Source organism: Dermacentor albipictus, chromosome 5, assembly GCF_038994185.2.
Source record: "Dermacentor albipictus isolate Rhodes 1998 colony chromosome 5, USDA_Dalb.pri_finalv2, whole genome shotgun sequence".
NCBI classification, from domain to species: Eukaryota; Metazoa; Arthropoda; class Arachnida; order Ixodida; family Ixodidae; genus Dermacentor; species Dermacentor albipictus.
The window spans coordinates 29,813,269-29,839,753 of NC_091825.1; the positions used below are offsets into that span (position 1 = coordinate 29,813,269).

Here is a 26,485-nt window from a genome sequence, read left to right on the forward strand (position 1 = left end):
CTGGGTTTGAAGCATTCGTTGTAGCAGTACGGCGATTTAAAAACCCTTCATTATATCTTGAAGGAGATTCCATAATAGGGAGGGTCAGAAAATCGTAAGTGCGTTGAAATGTGGTCTTTATAACTGGTAGATCGTTATATCCGGGATTGTTATAAGTGGGTTTGAGTGCATAATGACGACTGAAATTCGAAATGACTTACAGCACAGCATTCAATAATTTATATTCTGCCTGAGTTGAGCCAAAATTCTAATGTACTTGTTTGAATACATTGCCGGCACCTTTTCAAAACCTGATATAGCGAAGCCTAATGATTCCAGTACTCACTGACTGCACATACTGACTGTGCGCATTGACTGTGTGGCTGTAGAACAAGCCAAGCCACTAACTTGTCAAGGCTGCATTTGTATGTTTGTCATGCGTATTGAGTCAACTGGTTGTGTGTGTCCTGCATGTCGTGTGTTTCTTTTTTTTCTTGCATGTTAAATAGTGACACCATGTCAGTTGATTCAGTGTCTGTTGCCAATACAGTAGAATTTCGTTGCATCTTACGTTCGAATCTTACAGAAACCGTAAAATAAAATGTATCATCCGAAAATCGTATTATCCAGAACAAGCTCCAAAAAGTATGAACATGGCCCTATTCAATGACAAACTCAATAGCAAAGGTTCATGTGGCATCAAGTGATACTGTGCGGAACAGTATCTCTCACTGCCACACGAGCCACAGCAAATGCACTTGCATTCAGCAACGTTGAAATACTTAGTCTGTTAGCACTGAACTTTCTTCTTTTCAGTGTCTGTAAAAAAACGTGTTCTGGAAGATCAAACACAAAGACGCCATTCCCTAACTGACCTGAGTGGCAGCGCATAACCAGTCGGTGTGGCTGCACTGCCATAGCAGTGTTTTACTGCCGGCAGCACACCGCATGTGTTTTTCCTCCACTGTGGCTAGGGCTTAACATGTTGTTCGTGGGTTGTCAGAATGTTATTTACGCTACACTGTAACGTAAAGCTATGAGTTTTAGAAATACCAGTAAAAGCCCACTTCTGCAGTTACATTATCTAATTTCACATGAAAACGCTGTCGCGATAACTGTTTGAAATGCATTGCTCCTATGGGACGTTAGCTGGGAAAAGATATAAAGGAAAGAAACATAATATCTCAAAAAACATATTCAGAATCGTATCAATGAGATTCCACTGCGTTTGTGGCTTCAGATGGTGCCAACGACACCCTTGACAGTGCCGACAAGGACTACAATGAAGTAAGGAAAGTGCCGTACAACGACTGTTGCAAAGAAACCCTCAATCCAGTGGTTCTCAAGCTGGGTTCCATAATGGCATTTTAGGGTTTCGCTCTCAGTCAGAAAGAATCTAACCCCATCTTGTTTTTTTTCCATGCACTTCAAGAATTTACTGATTTAGAAAAGAAATCTTGCATTGCATTATAGACTTAACAAAGCTATTACGCACCACACCCACACACAATAGTCAGAGAGAGACAGACACGTGTGCCAGTGGCGTTTAAGCGTTGTGATTGCACATTTTGTGGACCCACAGTAGCCGTGCTAAGTGCTTTCAATTCATGCTTGCAAAGACAGTTTGTAACACTAAAGTGGGAATCGGCTCTGAAATTTTGCAAGCTGAGAGCCACTTCCAGACTTAGCAGTGTCTGCCTGCTTAATTTTTGTGGCTGATGGATGACGATAATGCCATATTGTAACGTACACATGGCGGTCGTCCGTGCGTCATTTGTGGTTCAAGTGTGGGTGTCGGCTCGGTTATTTTTCAGTATAAGCAGCTTCACTACTGTACTGCACACTTTTCCTTTATATCTGTAATAAAAATGCCCAACAAGTGTTTCGATGCACACAGGGTTACCACTTCATGCCGGGTGACATGGGCATTTAGGCTTAACGTTGCGATTGAGCTATCAAAGACCATTCCGTAGCATGGCTCATTTGGAGTGCGTACTACTAGGACAAAAGCAAAGGTAAGAGAAGAGACAAGACATAGCACTGACTGGCAATTGAAGGTTTATTCAAAAAGTTAGGAACTTTAAAAATGCAATACAGTAAAATCTTGTTAATTCAGATCTCATAGGACCGGGAAAAAAATGTCCAAATTATCCAAATTCCGAATTAACAAATGAACAGGAAAAACAATATTAAAATCACATTGGAGAAGCATACCTTTATTTACTGAAGTATTTTGCAATAGTCGTCTGCTTTTTCACGCAAATTTCTGCTGACGTCACAATTTTTCTTAACTCTTTCAAGTGGCCAATAGCCCACAAACTGTCGGAAATGCTCAGACAAACGTCCTCCAATATCAAAAGGGCCTCCGCGACTTTTCACAAGGTGCAATCAGGTCGCAGCTGCACCTCCTTGCATGACTCTTCGTCTGAATCGTGGTGTTCCTGGGCGCCTGTGACATCATCAATAATTTCTTCATCGTCAGGAGACCAGTCGTGGCAGCACGACCATCAATTGCGATGTAGTCCTGAAGGGTCACATCTGTGGGAAGGACAGCATCGAAGGTCGGGCAGTCATCATGGGTGGACTCGGCTGACAGCTCATCAGCTACTGCCGCATGCTCGGGCCTCACAACACCGCTGTGCCGAAAACAGTTGGCGATGACTTGCAGAGGTGCATTTTTCCACATGTGGGCGATGATGTGCACTGTGCCGAGTAAGTCCACTTCATACAGCTTTCCAACTTGTGAGCATATGATCATTCGCTGTAGCAGGTGCTTTCGGTACTTCGACTTCACATTGTGAATGGTACCCTGGTTCATCGGCTGAAGGGCACATGTAGTGTTGGGCAGCAAAAAAACTACCTTGACACTCTTCAGTTTGACTGTACACTTATGTGCACGGCAGTTGTCAACAACCATAATTATCTTGCGGTCCTTAGACGGGAAGTGCCGGTCTTAACTGCTGCAGCCAGCCTCGAAAAATATCCAATGTCATCCAAGCCTTCCTGTTCACTCTGTACTTGACTGGAAGGCTTTTGATGTTTTTAAAACAACATGGCCCATGTGCCTTACCGATGACAACAAGTGGCAAGCGCTCCGTGCCAGTAATATCGGCGTCAAGAAGCACAGTTATCTTTTGCTTGCACTTCTTGCCACCAATGCACGGGTCCCTTTTGAAAGTCACCGTCTTATAGGGCAGAGCTCTGAAAAATAGAGCAGTTTTGTCTGCACTGAACACGTCACTTGGTTTATATGCGGCGATGTGCTCAAGCAGCTTCACATTTTTCCACTGGGTGGTCATGCTTTCGTCAATGTTGGCCTTTTCACCACGTACACTTTTGAAGATGAGTTCGTGTCTCTCCCAAAACCTCACAAACCACCCTTCTGAAGCTCTGAATGATTCAATGTTCATCGTTGCAGCGTACTTCTCACCTTGTGCCATAATGACATGTCTGCTCAAAGGAAGATGCGTGTTGCGACAGTCAGTAACCCACTGGAGCAAAGCTTTTTCGAGCTGGGGATGAACTGCGGTTCGCAACCACTTTCTTGATGCATGAAACTTCTCGCTTTTGAAGGGTTGAAGAATCTGTTGTTCATTTTTCACGTACATTCCCAACGTTCTCGGCTTCACATTGTACTTGGTCATAATGTGCTGTCGCGATTCGCCGTTCTTCAAAGCATGCAAAATTTCCACCTTAGTCGCCAAGTTCTTGGCTTCGTACTTCTGCCGCTTTGCTGACGTTGCCATCATTGTAGCACACGATGGTGGTGGCATGCAAAACACGGTCACAACGAAAAAAAGTAAACTCCACAAGAAGAGGTGATGCTGACTCGACAACACAAGGGAAAATGGCATCGAAGGCTCAGTGGAGTGAAGAAAGAAGGCACCGACATTCGGTGACGCTGCGATCGCCCCCATTAATTCATGGTGACGGCGATTCCTCTCAGTTTTTGGTTTCACTCCAGTGGTGCCGGCGCTGCTTTACCACACTTTCATGTAGCGGCAGCCATCAGCATTTGTTCAAATTAAGTGGTGCAAGGCTGAATTTTGACGAATTAACAAAAGTTTGGTCCCATAGACTAACATGCACTTTGGCCGGGACCAATAGAGCCATCCGAATTATCCGAATTTCCGAATTAATGGGTGTCGAACTAACGAGCTTTTACTGTATGTCATACATCACTGAAAGAGCAGGTAAAAACAAAGAACACTTTTGGTGTTACACATGCCAAAAAATTTGCCAAGTGTTGAGGTGCATTTAGAAAAACCACTTCAGTATCATGAAGTGCTATGGAGGCGCAGCTAACAAATCCCCTACCCTTTTACTTATCTCGTGGACTCCAACAACCTCTCTTGTCGTTTCATCTTTGTGCTTGTATGAAACTTGTTTTTTCAAAATGCGGGTGTACACTTATCATGCAGCTTGCATTCTCTTACAAGCATTGCAAGGTGTGTGGGTGCAGTCCCTTTTGTGGAAATCAAAGGCTCCTTCAGCCTGGTGTTGAGACACCTGCCGGTTTGGACAGCATACGTATGCCCATATGAGAAAGGCGCAGTATACACTACTGCAGTTGAGCAAGAAACGTTTTTTACCTACCCTTTTGATGATGTATGATATATCACTTTTTTAAATTTTCTAACCTTTCAAATAAGCCTTCAGTTGTCAGTCGTGTCTCTTCTCTTACCTTTGCTTTTGTCCTAGTAATTTCCACTCTGAATTAGCCCCGCTTCCATAGCAACTTGACCATTTTTCGCTTCGAATCATTTCACAGCGCGAGTGATTTGTCAAATTTGTTCGCAAAAAAAAAAAAAAGAATCTTTTGTGTGCTCGACACTTGCTTTCTGTGAAGGCGCCGTTTAAGGCACGTGGTGCTTCAAACTGTAGCCGTATGGTCGGCATGCATTGCGTTGCGGTGCCTGAAGCAGCGTTGGGGGAAAAAATTTTTTTCTGTCTGTACTATAGCAAGTTCCTCATCAAAAACGCTGGCCATAGAGACTGCAGATAACAATCTGAACTGTAATTAATGGAGGCCACAGGCAGACATGGCTGCAGTGCAACTGGTTAGTTTCTCGCTCACCCACTGGGGCACGAATCCAGAGGGGAACCCGCCGTGGTTGCTCAGTGGCTATAGTGTTGGGCTGCTGAGCACGAGGTCGCGGGATTGAATCCCGGCCACGGCGGCCGCATTTCAATGGGGGCGAAATGCGAAAACACCCGTGTACTTAGATTTAGGTGCACGTTAAAGAACCCCAGGTGGTCCAAATTTCCGGAGTCCCCCACTACAGCGTGCCTCATAATAAGAAAGTGGTTTCGGCACATAAAACCCCATAATTTACAGAATCCAGAGGGGAGAACCTGCAGCCTCCCTTTTTTTCGGTTTCTGTATGCATTATTCATTCCTATGTGAGTTTGTGTATAAGCACATTGGTAGAAAGAGGGGGAGGTTAGTGTTCCCACGGCACTTTGAGAAAGCTGGTAGTGTTTCCCAAGGCCAGAAATTTTGAGCACCCTTGCCTTAGTGAAAAGTGCAGTCAACCTCAGTTGAAGTTGCAAGGGGATGGAAATTTGGTGCATGCACTGACAACACTTTTGTCTACATGTAGCGACACCACAACAATGATTGAAATAAAGACTAACCAGGTCGCACATAAGCGTATGTGCATGCAGCAATGCGTTGACAAGCTCTTCTCGCCAGTTGGGGAATAAAGATGCATATTGTTTTTTTATTGCGAATCTGCTATTTCGGACTCCCGTTCAAGCGGTTCCTGCCAAGTACCAATCATCCCCTGGGGACTGTAATGAGTATTGGACATAATGAAAGCATTTTCACTTGGTATGCAGCTTCGTTATGATGGCATTCGACCGTGCAAAATTGCCTGCTTGTTTTTTTCTATGCAGGCGTGGGGTGGTCGCTCTCGGGTGGTAGAACGATTGCCTCGGAAAGGTGTTGGTCCCGGGTTCGATCGCCGAACCAGGACGAAATTTGCTTCAACTATGAAGCCATCTTTCTAAGAAACCCATATGGGTTTCCTCTGCAGCTTTGTGCTACAGTTGGGTGTATGGCAATTTTTTATTTCAGGCCCGGAGAAGTGGTGACGAGCAGCCACCGCAGATGAGCGCGCCACCATCGTTGTCCTGCAGCATCGAGGACTTGCAACGCCTGACCGAACTCTCGCTTCAGGATGGTGCTGCAGGAGACGCATCAGCTGCTGGGGCAGGTGTCGTCCCATCATGGACTCCAGGTGATCATGGCGGCAGGGTCGTTTTATCGGATCTAAATGCATGGGTGCTGCCCCGTTAGTTATTACCATCTCGGTAGGAAGGGCACTAGTAGCTATACGGAGAGAGTTTGGGCGCGTTCACACCAGCAACTGAACGGTGATCACACGACCTACCGCAACTGGTGACCAAGAAGCGTCTCGTGGCAAACGCCGTTCACAGTGGCAAGCATGACCTGCCCATCGCTGGACCTAAATAGTTCGCGATTGATGCCATTCATGTCTGGTCGCAACCTTCACCGCCACGTAAAATAAATGTCGGCGTATACAAACGGTGCTCTTGTGTCGCTAATTGGTTCAGGATAGTCACGAGTGAAAAATTGAGCAGCGAGCAACTGTTCCACATTGGTCACTCTTCAACCAAAGTGACCATTTGCAATTGGTCGCTTTGCTACCAACTTTGTCACACAACCTCTGCGAGTTGTCAGTGTGAATGAGCCTTTAGTGTGCAAGTGTTGTACCAGACTATGCTTGTCCAGGTGCCATTGTACACCTCTGGCCATGCCCGAGTAAAGCCCTGTCGCATTCTCTGCACACTTCCTTCTTTTTCTTCAGTTAATTCACGAACGTGGAATGTCCGTCAACTGGTTGCAGTTAAGTTGGTTGAGAAATGCTCCTCGAAAAAACATTTCTTTAATATTTGTGCTAGAGATATGAAAATCCACCCACTTAAAGAGCATTTCAATTATACTTGTATTAGAGGTTTCAAAATTCGGTCAAGTACTATGGAGTTTTCTATGCAGATTTCAAATAGGGCACTATTCATGTAGCTGTTATAGCTTTAAAGTTATGTGATGCACAATGGCAAAATATAGTCATCCTTATGGGTCATATGTAATAAATTTTCACAAAAAGCACCGTGCTGTAGCTTGTTTAGCTCTTTGTAGATCGCAAAGTGCCGATATCTAGCGAAACATTGTGTACAATTACTGAAACTATACAAAAAAAATTAGAACATTTCAACTAATTTTTTTTCTCAATTCCTTGAAATATAACCAAGTACTTTTGCAACTTACTGCTTGGAGATATCGCAATTTCAAGTAGATAATAGCACTGTACATAAATTCAAGAGTATGTATGCCAAATTTCGTTAGTATAAGACAATTGTAAGTGTACAAGGTTAATTTCATGTGATTATGAAAAATTAGTGTAAGTGTCCTGATTTGTTTTGTAGTTCCAGTATTTGTACACGCTGTTTGAATAGATATCGGCACTTTGCATTCTACGAAGAGCTAAATAAGCTACAGCACAAAGCGTTTTGTGAAAATTTATTGCACAATAAAGTGCCTGCAAAATCACTCCATTTTGCCATTGTGTAGTACTTAACTCAAGAACTATAGCAGCTACACAGAAACTAATGACATATTTGAAATCGGCTTGAAAAGCTCTATAAGTGGGCGGATTTTTAAATCTCTAGCACAAATATTAAAGAAATGTTTTTTTGAGGAGCGTATCCCCTTAAACGAAAATTGCGTGGCAGAGCTTGTTTTTAATTTTTTATGTGACAGATGGCATTACAAAGCCATCTCTCAAGTTGCTTGCGTTTCTCATTTTTCAATCTACTGAACGAGCGAAAAAAAAAAATCTGACGTATATTGAATGACATAGAAATTAAAGAATTTCTTATAAACTCTGATTCAGAAGACTTACTTGTTGATTAAGAGGTGCCTTAATGACAACGACAAAGATCCTGTGTGGCCTGTGAAACACTAATTATCCTAATGAATATAATGAATTGGCATGCCTTAATTCTTATTAGGAAGCTTGATAAAATATTAAAGGGACACTAAAGGCTGATACCAAGTCAACATGGACTGTTTAAGTACCGTTCCAGAAACCTCGCAACGCTCGTTTTGTGTCAAGAAAAGACTTAGTTTACGAGAAAATTGCATCTGAAGGGTACGAATACCTTTCTCGAAATTCAAATCTCCCACCACCCAACCACGGGATTGGTGACGTTGCATAAGCCCTTTGCTGCCTTCGGTGAGTGAAACGGCATCCGACAGATGGCGGTACGGAGCCAAGACAGATAATGTCAGAGCGGCACATTCTCCTTGCCGCAGCTGCTTTATGGCCAAGTGGTGTAGACCGTTCGGGCATCTCGCGACATCACATGGAAGGTGAATTCTCTGCTACTTGCAGTTTGTGCGAGTTTCACGAGGCAGCAAAACCAGCACAGCATTGCGCGATAACTACTGAAACGCGAAAGCAGGGGCGGTGCACAGCCGAGAGAAAACGAAACTGTTCGACCACCCGCGTCGTTGTCAAGGGTGATTTCAGTCAGTTCTTTTGCCCACCGCAGTTGCTCAGTGGCTATGGTGTTGGGCTGCTGAGCACGAGGTCGCAGGATTGAATCCCGGCCATGGCGGCTGCATTTTGCTGGGGGCGAAATGCGAAAACACCCATGTACTTAGATTTAGGTGCACGTTCCCCAGGTGGTGGAAATTTTCGGAGTCCTCCACTACGGTGTGCCTCATAATCAGAAAGTGGTTTTGGCACATAAAACCCCATAATTTAATTTTTTTTATGCGAAGCATATTACGAGGGCTCAACCCAGCTCCTCAGGCGCGGCGGTGACCATGAAATCACGTGACACCGTGACGTCACGACAGAGGAGAACTGGCGCTCCAACTCCCGCCGTCGCTCGCGGCGTCGCGCCCCGCATCGGACGCGGTGCGCGTCGAGCAACGCAGCGTTCGGCGCGACAACGAAATGTGCGCCTGAGCAAGCGCCGCACGCCTGAGCCGACGCCGACGACACCGGCTTTTCTGCGACACGAGCTCCTTAACGCTGTCGCGTTAAAATAAAGGCTAGTATGCTTCGCATCCTGGGCTTAACCTTAGCTAAGCCACAGCCATTTTTTTTAATGAGTTCTTTTGTCTAAACATGAAATAGAACTGGACAAGCAGCATTTTATTTCATCTTATAATACAATAGGTGGATGTTTTGTGCAATGAGTGGTTGACTACTTGTGACAGAATTTAACTGAGGAGTGCTTTCGTCATGGGGCAAGTGCTTGAATGTCCCGGGAGAGTCTCTAATCATGTCGTTCATTTACCTCAATTTCTCGATTATTAAAGGGCCCCTGAAACGGTTCGGACAAATTTTGTAGACGCGTAGGGTACTGCTTAAGTAGAACGTTCACACCACAATTTAAGTGAAGCGTTATGTATTAATGGAGCTACAAGCGATTACAAGTTACCCTACTCGCTAACCATGCTTTTCCTCATCAACTCGTTCGCCGAGCGATCGGGGCTAAGCTCTGCCTTCACCATGGTTCTGCGTCGCGATGCGACGTCACATCGTCCACTTCCGGTTGTTTTGGAGTCCGCCCCCACCCGCGCGAAACCTCTCCGTTAGCTGCTTGGCCGCCGAGCCCAAGCGAGAGCTATCTAAGCAGCGTGCGTTGCGAGCATTCTGTCGTAGCGCCGAACGTGTCTGGTATTCCGGTAACCACAGGCAAGCTGGTCATTTCGGCAAATGACTGGAGGCATAAACTCAAGCCGATGAAGGAACATTAGCGTAAACGTACGTGAGCTGCCTGATCGGTCTCCACGGTCCAGCCACCCGTTGGCGCAGAGCTTAACCAGCCAAACAAAGAGCTAATATTCCTCTAACCAAGTGCAAAACATTTTAAACATTTACAAAAACAACGTGTTAACGATTACACTCCTGCGAAAAATTTACACCAGCAGCAAAGAAGAATACATTTTGTTACCGCTACTGTGTGTGGTTGCGCTCTGTGCCACCAGGTGGCTGCACCATGCCGGCCAATCACATTTGCGCTTCTGCTCATCCCTTGAAACAACACGCAAGGGGACACGGACAGGCCCTATCCCCTTTCGCTTGCAATTACCCTAATACTGGACTCGCGAAACGCTATTGCGTTAGTAATCTCCCGGTGTAAAGTAACAGCCGCAATCGCACAAATCCTCGCGCCGATCGGATAGCGGCAGTCCGATGCGCTGCAGCCAGTCCCCTCCTCTACTGGCTTGCAGAGGGACACGACGTCGCAGCTTGACATATTGCCAGTCGCTACATTTGCAGTCCACAACACAACAAAGTCGAATCATAGCGCTCGCGAAAACACAAACCGACACTGACGGCGGAGCTCTCGTCAAAGAAGGAGCACGTTGTAACACAAGCAGATGACACTTGCTGTGTGCCAGAAGTGCTTAAGTGTACTGAAAAATTGTTTTTGTGCATTCTCTTTATGTTACTTTCTTTTCATAAAAACAAATTAACTAACATTCCAACTATTACAAACATCATTTGTTTACCATAAAGTTGAAAAAATTATCGATCACGCGCTTTGGTCAGCCAATCGGATAGCTCGCCCCACTGACGTCGTATGGGTGATTTCGGTCATATGGGTAGGGGCGGCTTAAAATTCCGCCGAGCAGTGTGCTGCGATCGGCAGCGATGTGCATTTTTAAAACCTTATAATAAATTACACACTTTACACGGAGCACTTAAATGTGTCAAATAATGATCAGAAGGACCTACTCTAACGACTCGGTACATTTGTAGAAAATCGTCAAAATCGTTTCAGGGTCCCTTTAAGGCTTTGTTCACAATAATATTCATGCCTTAGTGATTCTCAAGCACTGATCTATCACTTTAGCTTGACTTAGTATTTACCTTTAGTGTCCCTTTAAGCAAATATCACCATAATATAACCTTTGAATTTAAGCCTGCTAATGTGTTGTTTAGACAGAAATTGAGTTTATTGCTCTTTGAAAAAACCTCTGGCACACAGCAGGTGGAAACAAACAAGCACATCTTGCAAAGGCACTCCAGGACAGAAAGTCTACAATTGTGTGCCCACACAAGCCGGCATTAATCGAAGGAAGATGAATGCCTGGGTAGCTACACTTGAGATCCCCATCGAGGAAAAAATACAGCTTTCTCCATATTACCAAAGCTGATTAATATACGGTTCACATCAGAATTTTAAAACCAATTATACAAACATATATGCGCACAGAACAATTTCATACAACATACGAGAGTGATAAACAAATGACCACTGGCTTGGTTCCAATGTCCATGGAAGAGCAATGAAAGTCAACAAATGAGCACATATGAGATATGGGAGCTGTAAATGCGGTGTCGGATTGGGGATGCCACCTCATAGTGGCACTTTATTGCGATACCAATTATATGGACACACCAAGTGAATATTTGCCGTTGTTGTCCTCGTGAGGCTCCTTGTACAGTTAAACCTCAATATAACGAAATTCAATATAATGAAATTCTCGATATAACAAAAATATTTAACTTTTCATTGCCTCTTGTTTATAGAACACCATGTACAGTCGCCGACCGTTCATTGGGACCTCATGGGGACTGCGGAAATGTCCGAATAAACAGGTGTCCGAAAAAGCAGATTATGAAAAAAAAAATGAAATCCTTTATTTCCACGCACTTATTCGGGCTCGGCAGTAGGCTTGAAGAAATCGCGAATGCGCCATTGCACGCTGTTCCGTTTACGCGCAATCAGATAAGCCTGAATCTCGGAGAGGGACGTACGGTCACTATAGGCGGCTGAAAGCACAGTCACTGCTTGTACACGCTCCGCATGCGACGGCAGCGTAGCACATGGTGCGTCAACTTCCTACTCGGTCATCGTCCGGCGGTGCAGCAGAAACCTGACGAATGATCTCGCCGTCGTCGAGTTCTGCGCATGTCAGTACAGCAGTGTCAGCACCTGTGAAACTGTCAATGAGACGGTGTCCGGAATAGCAATGCAACCACTGCGCAAGTCTCGGCAGAACATTTTCCGCGTCGGTAGGGAGCACATCGGAAGGCGACAAATCTTAGGCCTCCCGGCACCCGCTTGCCGGCATTCCGCAGCGCAGTCTGCGCGGGCACTATCGGCGCCATTAAACACTTGACGAGATGTTTCCGTATGCCGCGTTGGATCACCGAAACCTCGACACAGCACACAATGCAAACACCACCGTGCCGACACCGGTTACACAAGCGAAAAAAACGTTGCGAAAAAACGCGGCATGCTCGCAGCATCGTGCGCGAAGAAACAAATCAGCTGCTGGATTGTCTTGACATGGCTTACTAAGCTGAAACCGGAACTGCTGCAGAGCCACTCTATCGAACCAGGCAGAAACGATGATGATGAGCGGGGATTTCCAGTAGCGCCACTTCGTGGGGCAGCAAGGAAGCTCCGTTCAAAACAAAAATGGCGTTCAGCAAGTCAAACCATACACCGGTCAGAGACGGTGCATGGTGCTCTCGACCGAGTTGGCTCAAGGAGTGTCTGAAAAATCAGACGAGAGGTTGCAGGGTGTCCGAACTTTCGGCAGTTGTTATACATTATGGTCTATGGGGAGAATGGCGGTGCCGCGAAGCTGACCGAATAATCGGGCATGTCCGAATTTTCTGAGTCCGGAAAATCGGTCGGCGACTGTATTTAAAATTCAATGTAACAAAGTATGTTTGTGTGCAATATCAATTTAATGAAATTTCGCTTCTGTCGTAAAGGAATACCGAGATAATAAATGGAAGCTTCCGTGGAAGCAGATTGTCAAATGATTGAATTACAAGCAGCTGCTTGCAAACGCACCTCTCAAATCTCGTGTGCCGCACAACAAGAGCGACTGCCAAAGTGGAGCCGCATCATGTTCCATGTAAAGTCCAAGCGCGATAAGATCCTATTTCACCCCGCGCACTTTCTGCTTTAGGTGTGAGTGAAATTGTGTGAGGGTGATACAAGAAAGATAACGGCTTTGATAATGGATAAATTATAAGTACCGCCTTCCCACGTGAGCAGAGGGAAAGAGGGGGAGGGGAGCGAGCTCGTGGGACTGGGGGAAGGAGTAAGTTAGCGTGCTCATGATTTTTGGCATGCGTCTTGGCTATGGCTGCGCATGGCTATAAATGCGGCTGAGCACATACGCAGCTGTGCACCCTGCTTTCGAGGTGACCTGCTGCGTGTGCAAAGAGTGGGTGTGCAGAGGCAGCACGGCACCATGTAAGCTGTCTTACGGTACGTTTAGTATTGGAGATTACGTAATCTCGAGTTTGGGTGACTCATTGGAGCAAGAGGCAGGTGAAGCATTCGCTTCCCGCTGCCGGCACTTTTCCTGATGGTGTCGTTCCAGTGCGGGTGACGCCATCAGCCGCGGGGGTGGAGTGCATGCGAAAGCATGGCTGGCTTCACTTGGTTTCCACCCTTACGTACATCCTCTCGCTTAAGCCACAGTCGTCCCATAGCACACATTAACACCTGATCATCTGCCATGAACACTTCATTCTTCCCTGACACAATAACCCATTGGAACAGCCTCCCAGAAGATATCGTCTCATGCCCTGACCGTAAAATGTCCTGCAAAATGTTTTTCATTTCATTTATTGAAGCCTTAAAGGCCCGGAGGCATTACATAAGGCGGGGGCAAACAAAGTATGAGGAACTCTTCATCACGCTAAGGAGGGAAAAGAGGAAGAAAAGATAGACGAAGAATAGAAAAGGAAACAACGCTCAGGGGCGAACCGAGCAAGCGATACTATAATCAAAATCACTGTAAAGAAGCCATAAAATACAACAAAATACATACTACATAAACACTATTAAAAACATACTATGCGTGAGAACGAATCACTGTCAATTAATTACTTAAAAGGGGTCAAGTAGCAAACGCATTTGTGACAAACCATTCTAAGTGTAGTGGATTGTTAGTTTCTCACGGAAAGTCGTGTGGTCGGCGGAAGAGACAATACAGTCGGGCAGAGTGTTCCACAGCGCTATTGCATTTGGAAAAAAAAAATCCTTCATCGAAGACGTACGGCACTGAATGTGCGCGATTGGACAGCTGTGGTTGAGGCGGGGAGAGATTCTAGGTGGGGGTTGTAGTCGAGGGTGTCTGGTTATTTGGTGATAGTAGAAAGAGTGAAGCATGCAGAGACACGAGATGATACGACGTGATTGGAGACTGGGAAGATCGAGTGTGCGTTTTAGTTCAGTTATGCTGGTTTTACTTGAGTAGTTTGACATGATAAAGCGTGCAGCACGATTCTGAATGGCTTCTAATTCGTAGGTGAGATATGCTTGCGAGGGGTGCCAGATAGATGATGTGTACTCCAGTTTCGGCCGAACGTATGTCTGATATGCAAGTTTTTTTATAGCGGGCGATGGCAGATTTCAGATTGCGACGCAAGAAACTAAGTGTGCGCGAGGCGTTTGCACATATTGTTTCAATGTGAGTAACCCATGATAATGATGATGTCAAGTGAACACCTAGATACTTATAGCAGTCTGTTCGTGGTATTGTAGTTGAGCTTATGTGGTACGCGTAATTTGCAATGCTGCGCTTACGTGAAAAGGACATACATTGGCACTTTTTAAGGTTAAGAGGCATGAATCATTTTTCACACCATGAAACAGTAGTGTATATGTCTTCTTGTAGGTCGGTGGAATCACCAGGGTTATGGATGGCATTGTAGATGATGCAGTCATCAGCAAAAAGACGAAGTCTAGTTTTTGTGTTACATGGCAGGTCATTGATATAGATTAAAAGTAACAGCGGGGATAAGCCTGCTCCCTGGGGGACACCGGATGTAACATCAGAAAGGTGTGACTTGTGAGAGTTAGCGGATGTGTATTGTACGCGTCCTTTTAAGAAATGTTCGATCCAAGTAATCAGTGATGGTGGGATTCCAAGAGCAGATATTTCGGCAAGTAGGTGATTGTGGGGGACGCGGTTGAAGGCCTTCGAAAAGTCTAAGAAGATGGCGTCAATTTGTAGGTGATCGTCCATGTGTTGTAAGATTTCATCGGTGAATTCAGAGAGCTGAGTTTTGCAGGATAATAGTTTTCTAAAACCATGCTTATATGAATAGAAGTTAATTGATTCATGGTAGTGTATTAGATTGGTTGCTATGATATGTTCCAGCAGTTTAGAGGGGATACTGGTTAGAGAAATTGGACGATAGTTACATGCTTTTGTTTGATCACCTGATCTATGGACGGGAACGATTGGAGCCTTTTTCCAATCATGGGGAACTTCACCAATACTGATTGATTGCTGGAAAAGTGAGCTAAGTATTGTGCTTGACAGGGAACTGGTGTTTTTAAGTAATTTGCTGCTGATTTGATCGCAACCAGCCGAGGAGGATAATGAATGCCCAGCTATTGCCCAGCTATTCCATCAGTGTTAATCTGGATATCGGTCATTGTGGTCAGCGAGTGGCGTGGTAATTCGTCAGAACTGAAGTTTATAGCAGGAGAAAATACTGATGTGAAGAAATTGTTAAGGGCTGTAGCACATTTTTCAGTTTCAATTAGTACGTTGTCGTCATCTGATAGTTGCAGCTTAGTTTGGCGCTTAGGCGGGGAGATAATCTGAAAGAATTTACGAGGGTTGTACTGAAGGATTGATAAGACGGCAGTTGAAAAAAATTTGTTTTTGGAAGCTTTCCAATTCCTTGATGTATTTTTTGACGCTTAGTTCGTACCTATCCCCAAGCTCTGTGGTTATTAGTTGACTTTGCTTTCCGATAATGGCGTTTTTTCTTATTAAGTAGACATTTTAGGTGTTGCGTAAACCACTGGCTATTTTTGTCAGTATTTATAAGGATAGTAGGGATATATATTTTTCATTTCATTTCATTTTTATTTCCCTAAAGGCCCCCTGCAGGGGGTTTTACATAAGGGGTGGTTTTAACGTGAGAAAGTGAAACATTTTTTTTTCATGACGACAGGTGGGATGTAACTTTTTATAGGAAGGTTCATGGACAGGTGATGGCTACAATTTCATGGGGAAGGTCGTTCCAGTCGCTTGCTGTTCGGAGGAAGAATGACTGGGAAAATGTAGTCGTACGGGCACGTTGGCGTGAGACTTTCAGCGGATGACCAATTCGGCAAGACGTGCGTGATGGCAGTGCGCAGATGTATGGCTGCTGTCTGAGCTGGGAATAATAAAATTTGTGAAATAGGCACAGGCTAGAAATACGGCGACGGAGGGAAAGACTGCATAATTGGGAATGTAGCTTGAGAGATGAAACACTGATATAGGGTGAGTATGAGCGGTGAATGAAACAGGCGGCTTTGTTTTGCACAGCTTCTAATGAGTCGATGAGGTAAGCTTGCTGTGGATTCCAGATGGCAGATGCATACTCAAGTTTTGGCCTGAATAATGATTTATAAGCAAGTAGCTTTACATTTTGAGGGGCGTCGTGAAGATGACGTTTAAGAAAGCCTAGTTCTTTAAGTTTAGCATAGTGTTTTTATATAATTCCCAATTGGCATTGACCGAGCGAGCAGGGTATGACTGTCGAAAATCTTTGTAGAAGAGTGCAAGTTCGCGGTTAAATGCATCGAAGTTAGCTTTCTTGTAATCAGTGATTAATTTTTGCGTGGGGGCTTTCTTTTTTAATGGCAATGAAATGCCGATATGAAGTACGTTGTGGTCGCTAAAGCCAGGGAGCGAAGTCAAATTTTTTATGTTTTCCAGGCTAGATGTTAATAAGAGATCCAGGGTGTTGTCGCCCCTAGTTGGGCATGTTATTGCTTAGTGGAGGTTAAAGTCCAGTGTTAATTCAAGAAACTGTTTGGGTTCACTACAGGGTGTTCTGTTGGGTACTGAAAGTAGTGGCCAATTGATGCTGGGATGATTAAAGTCTCCAAAAAGGAAGATAGGTGTAGCGGGCATATCTTTTTTTATTTGTTCTAAAGAGAGGCGTAAGAAATTGCAAAATGAGGGGTTACTATCTGGTGGACGGTAACAGATTCCAAACACTATTTTGCCAATTGTACTGTGCAGGCTTACCCATGTTAGTTCGATGTTGTTGTCGTGATTTATCAGGGATGATGGTAAGCTGTCTTTAACGGCGATTAGTACACCTCCCCCTCGCCTATCATGCTGATCGCATCGGTAAAATGTAAAGTTAGGGTAGGATGGAAAAACTTCGTGGTCGCCAACGTCCTTATTTAACCACGTTTCCGTTAGTAAAATCATATCGGCTGTGGTGCGTTTCGACTTCGTCATGTTTTGCGTTTCGACTTCGTCATGTTTTGGAATTATACTGCGGATGTTAGTGAAAACCACACTAATGTTAAAAAATGAATCAGGGCGGTTTTTGAATGAAGCAGGCACGGAATTTCTTGTTTGTCACTGGGGCTGGTCAGATAAGGTATCGGTTGGAGCTGACATTGGATTGCTGTTAGGTGTTGTGGTATGTTCAATGACTATCGGATGTAGTATAATAAAAAATAGCATCTGCTGCCTACATGCAGCTTGTCCAGGCTGAGCTTAAACGCGCATTTTTGGGGGCTTGATAAATTTTAACAATTTTGAGCGTGCAAGGCGCATACTTGGGGCAACAAGTATGCGCCTGTTAAATGTTAAACAACCACATTGCTTTATTACTGACCCACCCTTACTCCAACACGATGTTCCCCTTTTTTTTCACAATTGTTCCTGGCTTGTTTTTGTTTGTTGTTTCTTTACTGCTCTGTACATTTGTTCTAATTGTCACAAGGATTAAAGCCCTCCCTTATGTTGAAATGATATTTGTGCAGCTGGTGTGAAGGTATCACCGACGTGGCATGAAACCATATCATTTGTCATCGACTCCCAAATTCATCAAAATGAATTCTTTTCTCATTCAAACTTGCTTTTTTTGATTGCCCGATAATTCTGAAATTTGTGCAGCCCCTTTCCATGCTAGAAAAATTGATCGGTGACTGTACCTATTTGCATAAAAGTTCTAATTTTTATGCAACAAAATTTCGATATAAGGAAGCAAATTCCTGATTTTACCTCCTTTGTTATATCAAGGCTTAACTGTATTTAGGTATATGCATGCTATATGCTATGCTATACTATATGGCATGCGGTATATGCAGGTTATATTGCCACACTATTCTATCACTAAAGTTGCTTATACCAGGTCTTGCATTCTTGACACAGTTATTCCTCAGAATTTTGAGAATGGCAGCCCACAAACAAATGTCGTGAAACAAAACACTGACAGCACATGCCTTTCATCTGAAATTTCTTCAGACTTAATAGTAACAGTAACAGAGCTCAAACTTGAAAATAATGTAATTTTATTGGTGCGGCTGTGCACTACCTCCGGGATTGGCCCAGGAAAGGTTTGAAACATACCTGATATGAAAGTGGTGGTAAAGCCGCTAAGAAAGACGTTGGCTTTAATTAATGAACATAAATGAAATTGTCTGATGGCAGGATTCAAGCGGAGGACCCCTAGCACAACAGCTCGTTTTCACTTAGTCAGCTTACGTTTACTTCAACTCCTACTGCCGCTACAGCTACAAGTCTTAAGGCCAGACTGTACATATATGCCTGCCGGCGCGAATGCTCTAGCCCATGTACCCCACGAATGCAGAGATGGTGCGGGACAGATTGTAGGTGTCGAAGCACGGTGAGAGCACAGACACCTTCTCCAGACAAATATTAGTGCTCTGGCTGCCTCACAAAAATGCGAAATGATGTCTACCCAGGTGAAAATAGGGAGCCAAGTGGGCCCACTCTGGAGCGCTTCTTGTAGGTTCAAACAGCCATTTCTACTGAGGTGCAGCAAACGCAAGGCGTGCAGGTACAAGCTTTCGCACGCCAGCGAGCGTACGTGTAGTTTCGTCTTTACACTTCGTGTAATATTCTAACATGTTGCTATCGCATTCATTGCTTTGCCCCTATAATGAAACTGTGATATTTTTCCATAATTCAAAGCACTATCACTATCAAACATTAACAAATTTTTGCCCAGGGAAGTCAAAGTGTATTGGAAAGGCTGTAGGCCAACACATACCGTAAAAACCGGACTATAGGTCGGACTGAAATATAGGTCGATCCCCCGACTAACGAATTCTAAAAATGAAAAAAATCTTTTTCGGTGGCAAAAGTACCGAAAGACATCACACCTTTATATAAACAAATGCGACTCAGCGGGTTGCACAATGGTGACAGTATTTATTTAAATGCTGCTCGCATGTGCACCTGGCCAAGTTTTTAGCGGTATCGCGCGACCATTGACCCGCGTGCTTGTCAACACCGTATTAACGGCGCTGAGCAGTGAAACAAACAAGATACGCGCATGTGTACACATGCCCTTACTTTCACTACTTCGCCGCTCCGTGCCGTGATGATAAAAGGTGCTGACAAACACGCGGGTCGACGGTCGCGCGACACTGTTAAAAATTCGTCGGGTGTACAGTACACAGAAGGGCACGAAGTCCGCAAGCGCTACTCCGAATTAGAGCAACACGTTTGAACAGAGTCGGATGACGATTGCTTCTCGCTGTCCAGTCCATAGGCGCGTGCGATCTCTATCGCTTTCAAACGAATGCATTCGACAACAGGCAGCGATCTTACACGCAGCTCTCGGACGGACTCCGCAACCTTGCCTTCCAGTTCTGCAGTCCGCTGCGATCCGGCCACGAAATGACGTTTTCTTTTGGTTGCTGCAAGTTGTAATACGTTGCGTTTGCCTCCGCCACTACCGAATGCTATTTTCGGATACTCCAAGTTCACGCTGTGCCGCCAGGTTGCCATGGGCTTCCGCGTACTCAATCGCCTTTTTCTTGAAGGTGACGGTGAACTGACGTCGGCTTCCACTCATTTTGAAACAAAATGAAAATGCAGCCTTTAATTAATATAACTTTGCGACAGTGGAAACGCAAAATGCCGGTGCCACAATGTCGCCACACCATAGAATAAAGAATCAACGCCGCGCGGCCGCTCTGCTGATGATGGCAATGGCGGCTGTTTACTTTATCCGCCCATTGTTGCAAGACTTCCGTAGTTTTTCCACCAATGTCCGGTATATAAGTCGAGGGTCAACTTTTCGCGATGGTTTTATGAAAAAAAGTTCGACCTATATTCCGGTTTTTACGGTATTTGGCGTTCACAAGGCTGGCAGTTTGGGCATGTTGGTATTTGATAAAGATGACTAACGCAACACAAACTGGGCACATGCACAAAGAAAAGGCCAGTGCTTTTGTGTATATGTATGTGCATTTTTTGTCTGTGCTCGATCTGCACTTCTTTAGTCATGCACCACAACACCTCATTAACATGTACATGCTTAATAATTAATTCAGGTTTAAATATAGTCGCGATGAATCCCCCGCCCTGTCACCATTGAACCTAATGTATTGGCTGACCTCTTAAGCTGTAATTGCTTAACGCATGCCAAAGGCTTAGTGCTTAGTATTTACTTCATTTTTCATGCATGATGGCATGGGTGATGGCCCTTCCATATCCGATGTGGCTAGTGCATTGACCGTCATAAGGGCGTTCGCAGAAAGTGGAGCCTGATCGAAAAACTGGCTTGCGGCCTTGACGATTTTGAGGATGCTGTCATTGCTGCAAAGCAGATTTTTGGCTGTCTGCTTCCAAATAAAGTTTGTCTGTATGCGTGTTTGAGTGAGAATTAACACATTTTTTGGCTGTAAGTCTATAGCCCCGCATGTGCCATTGTTAGTTAATTGGTACATTGCTCATGTGCATACCTGATCCACGTTCCCTGCCAACTACATATTAATGAGGTTTTACGGTAATGTATTGACTCATTGCAATAACAGAAATTTTCAACTGTCTGTGTTGAATTATAGCAAGTTGACTGCATTTTTCGTGTCGGCATCATTTCGTAAGCAAGCCTTTGTTTCTGTGCCTCCTGTCTCAAGCACTTGTGTGTTCTGCAGGCCACCGTCGGGTCGGATCGGCAGGCTCCCAGCAGCCCAGCATGGCAGCTGCCTTGGATGCTGGCGATCATCGCACACCACAGCTGCCTCCACAGTGGCCTGGAAGGACGGGTGGCCACCCACGGCCTCATCCGAGCTTCCAGACACCCTTGCTGACGCGGCCGGACCCTTCGCGGAAGACCTCGTGGCCTGCTACACCAGGTGTGAATGGATTTCCCTGGTGCAGGGGGAGCATGCTGGTCCAAGGACCTCGCAAATGGTGTCGAAGCGCGGAAAACATGGCAAGGTATAAAGCGTGTAATGCTGGTTCCCAAAAGTCAGCTTCGCCGCAATACGGAACTGCTACGCGGTGAGGCATACCAAGAGTGCAAGGGGCCACTTTCACGAGACATAAAATGCGTTCCTCAATCATACACGCATGTACCCACCGTCTCCTGACACAGTACAAGCACCCAGTTGCCTAATTAGTGTACTGGCAGGCCTTTAAAGCTATTGATTGCTTTAGGGCTTAAGGCATGCATTCGGTTTTTCTGACGTTTTGGGGGTCCCTAGGAAGTCCGAAAAACGGACGTTGACTGTAACAAAATTCTCTATTTAATGAAGTATTTAACTTTTTATAACTTCTTGTACATAGAACACCATGTATTTTGAACCTCAGTATAACAAATTGTGCTTATACATGATTTCAATATAACGAAATTCGCTGCAATCACAAAGGAATACCGAGGGAATAGATAGAAACGGCCGTGGGCGCAGATTGTCAGACGATTGAATTACAAGCAGCTGTTTGCAAATGCACCTCACAAGTGCGCCGCGCGACAGAGAGTAGCCGCCAAAGCATAGCATCAAGACCCTCTTGCCGTCATGTTCCATGTATAGTCCGAGTGCGATAAGATCACATTGCACCCTCCACACCGTATGCTGTGGGTGCGAGAGAAAGCGGGCAAGGTGAGTCGAGTTGAAAACGATAGAGAGGGGCAGGTGAGGGTGTGTTTCCTACTCGTGGCTCGTGCGCTCCATCTTGGAAATAATCTATGGCAGGTCCCAAAGCTTGGTGAGCCGAGTTGGCCATGGCTTCCCGGGTGCTGGGCTCGCAGGAACATCACTCTGGAGGTCGCCTAATCTCGAGTTTTAGAGATGCGCTGACGCGAGAGGCAGATGAAGCATTCGCTCACCTCTGCATGCACTCTTTGTGATAGCATCGTCCCGCTGCGGGCAACCCCATCAGTTGGCAGAGTGAACACAATATCTTCGCTTGGTACTGTTGATAAGAAGATATCATAGACACGACATGAAACCGTACGTTTGGTCGCCGACTCTCAAATTCAGCTAAATAATTTTTTCTTTCTGAAATTTGTTTTCTTTTTGTTGTCCACTAATAATACAGAAAATTTTACAGCCCCTCTTGTGTGAGAAAAATCCATTGATGACTATACTCATTTGCATAAAAGGTTGAATTTCAATATAAAGAAGTGCCGTTTTTACTGACTTCATTACATCAAAATTTAGATGTATTGAAGTAGCAGATAAACACACTTTGCTTTGTTGAGGTTAGAAATACATGGTGTAGAACCTACATAATGTTATTTAAGGTTAAATGCTTTGTTACATCAAGGATCTCATTATATTGGAGTTTATTATGTTGAGGTTCAACTGTTGTACTTGCATACAATGTATTTTTCACACATACTTTGAAATTGCTGAATTTGTGACAAACGTTCAAGGAGAATGGTCAAACACTCGTTTTGAAGCATGAACAATGCTAGATACATAGAAGTGCTAGCAGCTTGCTATGAGAATTCGAGGAATTGAGGGGCTTGGTTCTTTGTAAGTGACGACTAGACGAAGCAAACAGACAAACCAGGCAAGCATAGGAGAAATTAAGTGTTGTGCTTAAATTAAATGATGAAGTATAGGGAAATAAAAGCGAATGGAAAAAACAGCCTTCTAATTGGGTAAATGCTAATGACCAGAAAAGTTTAATCTGTCTGGAATGTTGTAGGTTTCCCTTCTATAAACAGTGCAGCACCCATCTAATGTGAAGAAATGACCAAATTGCTCAGCTTTTCACTCGCTAAATAGGACACACAATATTTTTTCAATTTGCCTTGACAAGCAACATCACTTATGTAGCTGCATCGGTGACCTTGAAGGCTGTGTTCCGCTGCCTGCTTTGAGTCGCAGCCCTGGTTAGAGAGGGCGTCACATTCCTGCAACAAACTTATCAGATGAGAATATAGTGGCTTAGTGTATAAAGATATTGAAAGATTTAAATGCACCAGAACGTTTAGAAGAATGTGCCTGATAGCATGGTCCAGTATCCCTTTCCAAAGGGAATGCTTGTATCTTCTTCTTCTTCATCATCATCATCATCATCATCATCATCATCATCATCATCATAGTGCTGATGTAGTGTTAAGGCATTCTAATATCAAATTCTGCATGGGGAAAATGTAACAGGCCAAACTACAATTTAATTCACATTGAAATATGATATAATTAATTTTGTTTTATTTACAATGCATGACAGAAGTGGAAGTTTTAAATGGGTTGCGTGACATCATTTTCACAGTGACAGCATCAGATCTCTGCCATGTATGTCATTTCTTCTCCCTCACAAAATCTCGTGCCACACAGATTTCTCCAGCAGCAGTAGCAGTCTGTAGTCATGACATTCAAAGAAATCTGGCCATCATGCTTATTGGCATAATCGCTGGGAGCATGTAACGTGACGGGTAATTGAAGCTGGAATAGCAGGTGGTTTTTTTAGCAAAGTCTGCGTATCGCTACTTGTGGACAAATGATATTTGTTCACATGCTCATGAGGGCAGTCAAGTAACCAGGTGGTTTTTTTCCCCATGTACGAAAAGGCATTACAAGACATTTGCACACACCTGAGGAAATATTAGCAATTCCTGTGATGAAGTGTAAGCTGTGCCTCATTGTGGTTAATCCGTCATAATCAACAAACCTAATAGCGTCGTCCACAAATCGCACCGGTGCCCCCTCATCCACGGTTTCATCACACCAGTGTGTCTCGGTGCACACCGGTGTGGTGTGTGGACAGTGCCCTCAATCATAGGCAACTTTTGCAGGTACTTGACTTTCCCTCTGAATACATTTCGTTTTGTCGAATTCTCTTGTTTTTCCAAGGAAGTGTGTCACTGGTGAGCTTTTGCTATTTACTGTAAGCATTGTTTCGCCCGTTGCAGACTGTCCGCAGGAGGTGGACTTGGGCCTCAATGCTCACTTGCTCATCGAGCCAGCCTTGCAGGTCAGTAGGAATGTTGTTGCCCCTTAAAAGTGTTTGGCCGCACCTGGTCTTTTGGAACTCCTTACACGGTTGTGTTTGCGAAGATAGGCACAAATGCTCTCGCACAGCTTTGCAGCTCTGAAGGATCACACTGCCACCTAGACACAGTTAACAGGGTTCGGCGATTCTTGCAGCTCTGAATTTATTTCCCGTAGCAGTTGTTACTCACCTTTAATGCCTTTAACTGGCGTACATTGCCATAGACAGCGTACAATCCTGTGTCCACTGCCCCCAATGACCACAACATCAACTGTGCCACGATGACATCGGCTTCACAACAACACAACTAGGGTGATGGTGACAGCCCACATCGTTGTGTAACAGAATGGAGAGTCAGTCAGAGCAAGCCCTGTTTCAAGCTGCTTGTCGAACAGATTTACAGAGAGAAGCAAGTCCTTAGTGAAACAGTGCTAGTAGGACAGTGTCAAGCATTTGCTCCTGAACATTCATGCTCATCAGTGTTTGTTTAATCATTTTTGGCAGAGAACTACTTGTTATTTCCACTGCAACTTGGTTTGCATCAGCGACTTCCTGTCTAAAATTTAGTGGTGTGCGTATACTGAATAGTAGATTTGAAATCAAATATTTTCGGGGTGTGTGAATACTGAATAGTTTGTTTTGAATCGAATATTGAATCGAATCAAGAAAGAAAAGCCAAGTATTGAATCATATATCACAAAATTTAACACAAACTTTTATGCTTCCAAATACTGTGCAAAAAACACAGTGCGGCACAGGCTCAGGAGGCTGGCTAATCACATTACTTAACGGGAACCTTGCTAGCTATCAGTAACTTAGTTACCTATGAATCGAGATGCATAGCATGCTCTACTCTTATTAAAGGGAATGTCAAATTAGTATGCCTGCATTGATAACCATTCAGTTCGTATACGAAGGTCTAGAAAATATTTTTTTACCAATAGCATATATATGTATAGATATGTCAAATAGAATTAAGTGCTTTCTTTTCCTCTGTAGCAGAAAAAATAGCAAAGTTGTCCTAAATACCAGAAGGGTTTTCAATTTAATAGTGGGCCGTGCTGCGCTTAATGGCAATCTTCTATTGCTTAGAAATTATTGCTTTCCCATTGTTTTCTTCTGGAGAACAGGAGGGTGTTTCGATCTTTATGGGAGGTGTCTTTTTATGTGTGTGTTATTGTCAGCACGTTAAGGCCAACCTGCATGACAGATAAAAGGGGACAGTGCGCATGTTCTCATGTGCATGCAATGGCAAGTTCTCAAAAGGTACAGCCAGAAGTCAAAAAAATTTTGGCAGACTCAGCTTTAGTTAACATTTACATCATGTGAAGCACTGCGTGAATCGTTGCAGCACGAGACGTCAATACAAGCTACTGGAGCCCGAGCGGCCCCAGATACGCAATGTTTGTCGTTTTCCTCTTGCATGGGAACGAAAGTTAAATTGAGCTGGATGGTGACGCCAGAGCGAAACATGGCTCTCACTTCGCACTGCCCGCAACAGGGAATGCGAGCGTGCTTGGGTTATAGCGTGTTAAGAGTGTGCAGTACACTTCCATTGCAATTAGGTCGGAAGTGATAGCTGTGAATGTGACATGCGACGACTCGCGAGTAGATTTGTTGTTACTGGAAGGGGAAGCAGTGTCTGCTGACATTTTAACGTGACACAGGCGAGTGCCTGCTGCTCTCTACTGCTCATGCCTTGCACCTTTTCTTGTTTTTATGGAATTTAGCGACTGGAAAACATATATGATCGCAGTTTAATGATATGCTCAACGATGGTGTAGAAAAATACTGCTTTTACACAAATACACAAAGTTGGGAAGCTCTGTTGAAAGCAGTAGAAAAATGCCTACAGGACAGGTGAATACCGGACAGTTGGCGACAAAGTAGAACGAATTTAATTTACAAAGGGAATGGGGAAAAAGATAGAATTCACTCATATAGACCGTTCACCATTACATCTGTAATATACAGGTAACTAGCAGGTGATTAAATTAAAACTGCAAGCATGGACAGAGAATAATGGCATATTGGGAGAACTTCAGAATCGCTTCAGAATTGCTAGGCGTGTGCATGATAACTTATTTGTTCTTACTCAGTGTATTGAACTATCAAGAGTACAAAGCAGACAGTTATAAGTGGCCTTTTTAGACATTACAGGAGCGTATGACAATGTAGACAGCAACATTTTGTGGAATATTCTGATAGGGGAAGGCTTAAGTTATAATTGTCTACAGCTTCTGGGAGAGATTT

The 26,485-nt window shown here is 44.3% G+C and overlaps 1 protein-coding gene across 1 annotated transcript in view; it reads left to right on the forward strand.

Annotated features, from left to right (window-relative positions):
- Nucleotides 1-26,485, forward strand: part of LOC135913835 (mitogen-activated protein kinase kinase kinase 7-like) — a 129,449-nt gene that overhangs the window by 76,811 nt on the left and 26,153 nt on the right. The window contains exons 11-13 of the mRNA XM_065446526.1: nt 6,059-6,221; nt 20,941-21,141; nt 24,153-24,214. Coding sequence (XP_065302598.1) covers nt 6,059-6,221; nt 20,941-21,141; nt 24,153-24,214 — 426 coding nt within the window. The remainder of the gene's footprint in view (nt 1-6,058; nt 6,222-20,940; nt 21,142-24,152; nt 24,215-26,485) is intronic.